This window comes from Octodon degus, unplaced genomic scaffold, assembly GCF_000260255.1.
Source record: "Octodon degus isolate 3935 unplaced genomic scaffold, OctDeg1.0 scaffold00071, whole genome shotgun sequence".
Lineage (NCBI taxonomy): Eukaryota > Metazoa > Chordata > Mammalia > Rodentia > Octodontidae > Octodon > Octodon degus.
In genome coordinates this window covers 3,646,022-3,654,283 of record NW_004524647.1, presented here as the reverse complement: position 1 = coordinate 3,654,283, position 8,262 = coordinate 3,646,022, and the positions used below count along the sequence as shown (strand labels likewise).

Here is an 8,262-nt window from a genome sequence, read left to right as displayed (position 1 = left end):
AAAGAATTTCATTGGAATAGTTGTCTACAGCAAAAAAGAAAAGATAGATTTCAACTAAAGAATTTGATAATGTTACTCAAGGAACTAGAAAAGCAAGAACAAACCTAACCCAAAAATAAGTAGAAGGAAAGAAATAACAATGAACAAAAATAAAAATGGAACCAAAAAAATGCGGAAGCCCAATGCAGAGTTAGGTTTTTGAAAAAATAAAAGTGACAAACCTCTAGGTAGGCTAACGAAGGGACGGGGGAAGACTCAAACAAAATGGAAAAGGAATTGCAACTAATATCACAGAAATTAAAGTATCATTGTGAATTATTACAAGCAACTATCTGCCAACAAACTAGAAAACCCCCAATAAGTAAATAGATTCTAGACACCTATAACCTACCAAAGTTGAATCTCAAGAACATGGAAAAACTAAACAGACCAGTAGCAGATAACTGCCTTGAATCAAAAATAAAATTTTCCAACCAAGAAAATCCCAGGAGTAGATGGCCTCACTGCTAAATTTTATCAAACTTTAAGAAAAACTAACACAAAATCTTGTCACACTATTTCAAAGTTAAAAGGAAAGGGATCTTCCCAATTAATTCTACAAGACTAGCATTACCTCGATACCAAGGCCAAAGAAACATACACAAAAACAAAAGAAAATTGACCACAATCTCTGATTAACATAAATGCAATAATTCTCAAAACTATACTAGCAAATCAAATCCAACATCACATCAAAAAGATGATATGATATGAAAAAGTGGAATTAATCCCCAGGATGCAAATATAGCTCAACATATGAAAATTGACAAACATAACATATCACATCAACAGACTGAAGGAAAGACCATATGAACGCCTCAATATACATAGAAAGAAAGTCAACAGAATTCATAATTTTAGAATGCCTTCAGAAAATTAAGTATAGAAAGAATATAACTCAACAAAATAATGAGTATATATGACAGATCTATAGTCTACATTGTGTTGAATGAAGAAAAACTGAAATCATTTCATCTGAGGCAGAAACAAGACAAGGATATCCACTGTTACCATTCTAATTCAGTATAGCAATGGGAGTCTTACCATAGCAATGAGATAAGAGAGAACATAAAATACATCCGAATAGAAGGAGATAAAGGTATCCCAATTTAAAGATGACATGATTTATAGAAAAACCTAAAGACTTCATTAAAAATAACTGATAGAAAAAAATAAAAAATAAAAATAAAAATAATTGATAGGACTAATAAAAAAATCAGTATGTTTGCAAGATACAAAACCTAGTAGCTTTTTCATACACAAATAATAAAATTTCCTAGGAAGAAACCAAGAAAAGAATTTACAATATTTACAAAAAAACCCAGAAATGAATTTAATCAACAAAGTGCATGACCTATATAATGAAAATTATAGAAATGTTTATAGCAGCATTATACATACCAGCCAAAAAGTGGAAACAACTCATATATCCATCAACTGATGAATGAATGAAAAAATATGGTATAGTCATGGAGTGAATATTAGTTGATAATAAAAAGAATGAAATATTATTAATTCCAGCCTCAACCTAGATCAGTGGTACCAAACCTAGGGTCCCCCACTGTTTTTCTTTTAAGATAAAAGATGTTTGTCTATGTGTTGTTTTGTCTAAACTAAAACCTCAGTATTCAGGTTAAATTACTGTGTTTATACTTTGCTTTAAGTAAGTGGGTTTAGGGCTATATTTTGGACACTCATCTCTAAAAGGATCACCACTGACCTAGGTTAATATTGAAAATATTATACAAGTGAAAAAAGCTCATCACAAAATATTTTACATTATGTATTTCCATTTATATGTTATTTCCAGAATAGGCAAATCCATTGAGATAGAAAGTGAATTAGTGGTTGCTTGGGCCTGGCAGGATACAGGGAAATGGGGAACGACTGCTAAGGGATCTGGTGTTTCCTTTGGGAATGACAAAATGTTCTAAGATTGACTGCAATGATGCAGTAGCTGAAAAACTGTTATACTAAGCATTGAGTGTGTACACTTTAAAAAAGGCAATTATATAATTATGAATTACATTTCAATAAACTTCCAAAAAATACCCATAAAACGCCCTTTCTCGGTTTCTCCAGATGTTGGCTGTGCAGCCCCCATCCAGCAGGGAATGACACTGGAGAAACGGGCCTCACTGGGCTCTGCCTGAGACCCGTTGAAAGTAAGGGCTGAAGTTTCCCAAGAGTAACCACCAAACTAGAGGTCCCCAAAAGGAGGGCTCCACAGGCATGCTTAAGTAAGCACACATTTGAAAATCATAAGATTTCAGTCTTTAAAAAAAAAAAAAAGAATACAAATTTCTAGTGTCTGTATCAGTCACCAGCCGAACCTGGTTGCCATGATCAGCTCCAGGCTGCAGCAACACCAGGCACAAACTTCCTACCACTTCTTGCCACTGCTGTTCCACCAAAGTTGAGAGTCCATTAACATGGGCGGGCGGGGGGTGGTGGAGTTTCCCTCTATCGAAAAGAAAAAATGATGACTGAGGGGGCTGAGAATTCTGGGGAAATGAGTGCCCTCAAACAACTGTAGAAATGAAAGTCTTCCTGTTTCACAGATAAATAAGATATGTCCATGCCAAGAGATCCAGCTTTTCTCTGCATTTACTAGCCGTCCCCTTCAACCTAGCTGCAATAGTATGAGAGGATACACTTTCTGTGTTAAATTATAAGTACCATGTCTGTTGTCTGTCCTAAATTTATCTCAGGCAGTTAACACTGATTCCACATAAAATAAAGCACTTTGTAATGTGATCAGGGAGGGAACAAATCAGCCAACACCCCTGTCTATGAATCATGAAACACACTCAGAAGCCACATAAAGCCAAAAAAGCACAGAAGCCCAGTAATTCTTCCTTCTCTCCTTCAACCTTCTTTCTACATAGGGCCTATCCTCCCAATCATGTTTAACTGAAGAGAAAGTTTTGTCTCAGATATGAGCCTGCCATAGGATGGAGCCAAAAAAACTGCAGTGGTGAATCACACAGGTTTTCAAAAGCCCAAAGTCATGGAGCGCACGTCACACCCTCCGGCCTGGTGTTGCCACTTACGCTTGATGAGGTATCCTGGCGAGTGAGCAGCCACGACATGGAGAATGGTGCAGCCATCATCATCCTGCTGGTTGATGCGGCCTTTCCACTCAGGCTCATAGTCCATTAACCACCTGAAAAGTTGGTTTTCTCCTGCAGGGAATTAAAATGAGTTAGATTTCTGGGGACAGTGGCACAGTGTCTGCCTGTCAAGTGTGAGGTCCTGAGTTCAATCCCTGGTACAAAAAAAAGCTAAAATGAGTTAGATTTATTTTCTATATACATCAAATCAGCAAAGCAAGTTAGTGAGTGCCAAACTAAGGCAAACGGAAAGCCCAACACACATTTCTATTCTCAAATGAACAGATATGGGGAAACAATGATGTCTGTAAACTGAAAAGTTATAGAAACTTATTCACAAAAATCTTGGATTGAGTTTCCAAGAAATTTACGACAAGCATTCTTATACATGTGCTTTACTGTCTCAGCTATTTTTCTCTCAATGCTGGGACAAAATACCTAGCACCTAAAATTAAGGAAGAACAGGTTTATTTAGCTCACAATTTATGGAGGTTTCAGTCCACACTTGGCTAGCTTGAAGGCAGAGGCAGCAGTTCACGGCAGTGGAAAACAGCAAGAGTAAAAAGGGAGGAGCAGAGGAGGCAGCAGCTAGCAAGCCTCTCTCCTTTCTTTATATTGCATTCTGGCCATCCACCCTGGGCTGGATGTAAGGCTCACACCTGTAATCCCACTAGCACTCACACCCATAATCCAATCATTGGATCATGAATTCATCACAAGCTCCAGGAGCCTGCCACCCTATCACTGCATGAGGCTTTGGGGGGACAACTGGACAAACCATAACATTTACTAAGGATGACAAAGATCTCTGGGGAAGGACAGTGAGAGAAGAAAAATTAGGGTATGGGAAGGAGTAGAGCCAGAAGGTGTTTTCAACTGCAACCAGCTCCAGCCCTGAGCCCATGAGGAGCTCTGGAGCACAGACTGTACTACAGCACTGAGCCACCTAGAGGCACAAGGGCCAAGCTTTTGGATTCTCATGTCAGTCAGTCTAAAGCTTCAGGTAAATGAAGAACATCCCTGGGAACCTCCCTGTTGCAAAGAGAGGCAACAGGGCAGTTATAGACCATTAGCAGCCAACACTGAGAGCAGGCAGGATGGGCACTGGTGCAAAGAGGTCTGGCAGGGCACCACCTGCCTCCATTTTAGTCATCAAGCCAGAATCTCTAATTAGTTTGCCTCGCTAACTTATTAACAGGACTCCTTTATAGCTCTTGAGATCTTGGAAAGCCACACACCTCTGCCAACTCTGTGAACACCACTTGTCACCATATCAGAGCTGTCCTCTGAAGAACCAATATGAGATAAACTGAAAGGCCTGACCTTGCTGACGCAGCCTGTACCACAGAATCTCACTTTAAAAATAGACACAATGGAGGGCAATGACATTGGTAATCATAGGTGTACTTCTCTGCATTCAAAATCCCTAATTTCAAGCTGGGAAGATTGGATTCAATTGATTTATAGACTTTACTTTTAAACATTTTATCCACCAATATCCGAGTAATAATAAGAATCATGGATTCCCCAGTATGCGAACTGAATAATGGCAAGACAAACCTGACAAAAGCAAGGATGGAGGTCTAAGGCCTCAAGCTCCTGGCCACTCCAAAACTCCCATTTCTGGGGAAATGACACATCCCAGAAAAGGTAGCCTAGACATATAGGTAGCCTTGGCTCCTTCTGGCTCTAAACTTGTATGGGTAAATGTCCAACAGCAATACCCCACATACTTGGCAAGGAAAATAAGTTTCTTTCTAAAGCATGAGTATGAGAGTTCATGTGTGTTAATGATAGAATAAAAATATTTTCAAATGTAAAGCCTATAACCAGATGGCAAAGCTTTAAAAAGCAATCATTTTATGAAAACAGCAAAACTTTAAAAGAATCACAACTAAATTGTACCAGTAATAGCCCATATTTCTCTTAGGATTTCTCAGCCAAGTCTCAAAACACAGCAGTTGGCCCTCTAAGCTAGAGAGGAAGTGAATGCACAGGAAGAGAACCACTAAAAGCTGCCTTTGCCAGCAGGGGGAACCACAGCTCTCCTAGGAATGCTGCCAGCAACAGCTGTCTACCCAAAATCCCCTTCTTGGGTCCCAGGGCCCCACCGTGTTGCCAGGATCTGTCCAGGAGCACAAAATCCTTTTGATCTGAACCTCTTGGAGTTACTAGGTCCCAAAAGAAATAAAAGTGATGCTATTCTCCTGTTGCTTTCCTCTATTTGAAAACTAAAATTACTTGGGTAGTCTACAATTAGGTAGCTGATTTCTGATTTCACTTGTGCACAGTGGAGCCCCAAGGCTCCAAGCTGGAAGGTAGTTGGAGGTGAACTGGGGGAGCACTCACCTGCTTGGATGCAGAGTTGCATGAGGGCATGAAGGGGATATGGTCCTATAGTCTCAATGTTTGCACCAAGGGAGATGAGCCACTGGACTAACTTGGGTACCTGCTCCATTTTCTCATAAAGCCCGAGGAAGACATACTTCTGAAGAAAAAAAAAAAGACACACAGGAAGAATTATGGGAGTTACGACATCAATAGAAAACTTCAAATTTCTTCTCCCACTAAAGTTTGCAATCAGTAAAAATTGGGTTAGCTGAGGCTCACACCTAAGATTGTTGTATGTGACAAATCTGTGATGAAGCAGCTAAAAGAACTCCCAAATACAAGGCTAAAGTGGACTGACTGGAAATCAGCAGTTTCAAGAAGCCAACTTACCTGAAAGAGACTTTTCAATGACAAGTCAGGGACGTGGATATTTCCTGGTAGTCGGTCTTTTTTTGCTGCCAAGAGTAGAAATGACTGATAGAAAGGAATAAAAAGAAAAGTTGGAATAGTAATAATGTTCCCCATATTATTGAAAATGGTTATTTTAAGGCTTATACAAAAAACAAAACAAAACAAAAAAACCACGACAAACAAGCTTCTAATTTTGTCTTCTATCTTAAACCACCTATCAGCCAGGCATGGTAGTCCACGCTTGTAACCCCAGAACTCAGGAGGCTGAAGCAAGAGGATTACTACAAGTTCAAAGACATCTTGGGCTACACAGTGAGTTCAAGACCAGCCTCAACCATATATCATGGCCTTCTCTCTTAAAAAAAAAAAAAAAATTTAAGCTATGTACCAAATTTTTCAGCCTAAGCCACAATAACCAAAATCTCTCTGCCTAGCAAACTTATTATTTTAGCTAAGGACCAAGTTCTCTGTATATTTCCTCAAAGCCTGCTGAGGACAGGAGCCACAGACATTAAGTAGCATGGCCAAGAACACATTTGCATCTGGGTAAAAAGAAAAAAAACCATGCAAAGTTCTTAAAACATGGCAGGCGCAAGACTCAAATCCTTCAGAAATATCCCATTCCAATCTATTCTCAAGCACATCAGTGTTTCATCAGCCACAAGTATCTGGGCCCTATCAAACAATGTGCTGCAACCAGCTCCTCTCACTGGTGGGCTAGCTGTGCACATTTCTTCCCAACAGCAAGTGCCATTAATCATAATGACAGCTGAAAACTGATCATGATGAAAGTATATAGAAACTGGTTAATGCTACAATGCAGGATTCTGTTTTCAGAGATCCAGTTGCTTAATGCCTGACTCTATCTAAAAGTCACTGATGAAGTTGAATCCCAGAGATGTTAAGCAACTTTTCTAAGTCTCACCACCTCATTTAGTTACTATTCACTGGCTAGCAGTCCCTCAAACTATACAGAAACCCTTCTGAGTAGCATGGATTAGCTACCTGAGCCCATGCTAATGATGAGCCAGAATAAAAAAGATTATAAAGATGAACATGCAATTGTTGATTCTCCTTATTTTACATTATCATTAACATCCAGACTTTATATTTCTGGGATGATAATGGAGACACAACAAAGAGTGAGGAGTATTTTTACCATCTTAAAAGGAATAAGAACTAACTGATTATACATTTCAATGACTTCTGATATTTATTGGGATTTCAGTTTAAAAATTATGCTGAGATCAAGATCAATAAATAATACATTATAATCACTCAGTGGCAAAAGAAATTATTTAGTCAAGAGTCTACTTTCCCCTTAGGAGAGATATTCCCCTTTACTTACATGCCATAATCCTTTCCTTGCCAACTTTTCTATTACAGATTGCCATATTTCTGTTGAAAATCCAGTTGTGAATATATGATCAAAGCAGGGCAAAAAGCTCTGCAAAACAATGGAGTCACCTGAAAGAAAGTTCTGTAGTTTATAAATGTTAATATGAAAGAAAGCTAGAGCATCTACAAAAATGTCTTTCAATGAATTCAGATCACTTATAGACAAGTGGTAACTTAGGGACATCAGAAAGCCTTTTCCAAAGTGTAAAGTCCTTTGTAACTGATAGAAATAAATTCCATCAAAAGACTCCTAGAGTTAATAACCAAATTCAGTAATACAACAGGGTACAAAATCAACACCAAGAAATCAATACCATTCTACACCAATAATGAAGCCACTGGGGAAATAAAGTAGAAAACTAATACCTCCCATGAGAGCATCAAGAAAAATTAAATACTTGGTAATTAACCTATCCAAAGAAGTAGAAGATCACTACAATGAAAACTATACCATTCTGTAAAAGGAGATCAAAGATATCCCCATACTTGGTTTCATTATTTATCTCTTTTCTCTTGAAAATAAAAAAGATATTCTCTATCTTGAATAGACAGAACCAGTTTTGTCAAAACGTCCATACTTCTAAAACTGACATACAGATTTGATGCCATCCAAATAAAAATACCAACAGCGTTCTGCACAGAACTGGAAACAACAACGCTACAAAACATATGGAACCAAGAGAGCCAGAATAAAGAACTCAGTCCTGTGCGACAAAAGCACAGCAGGAGGCATCACAGTGCCCGATTTAAGTCACATTACAAAGTCACAGTGATAAAAACAGCACAGCACTGACACAGACACAAGGGTCAGGGGAACAGAACAGAGGATGCAGACGCAATCAGCTCTCTAATTGTTGACAAAAAAGACCAAAAAGAAAAAAAAAAAAAAAAAAAAAACATTGGAAGAAATCCTCTTTAGCAAATGGTTCTGGGAAAACTGGTTATCCACATCCACAAGATTAAATCTCAA

The 8,262-nt window shown here is 38.4% G+C and overlaps 1 protein-coding gene across 1 annotated transcript in view; it reads right to left on the bottom strand.

The window, feature by feature from the left end:
• Positions 1-8,262, bottom strand: part of Trank1 (tetratricopeptide repeat and ankyrin repeat containing 1) — a 175,131-nt gene that overhangs the window by 96,214 nt on the left and 70,655 nt on the right. Inside the window, exons 4-7 of the mRNA XM_023719773.1 lie at positions 7,243-7,361; positions 5,874-5,957; positions 5,502-5,640; positions 3,093-3,224 (exon numbers count right to left, since the gene is read on the bottom strand). Coding sequence (XP_023575541.1) covers positions 3,093-3,224; positions 5,502-5,640; positions 5,874-5,957; positions 7,243-7,361 — 474 coding nt within the window. The remainder of the gene's footprint in view (positions 1-3,092; positions 3,225-5,501; positions 5,641-5,873; positions 5,958-7,242; positions 7,362-8,262) is intronic.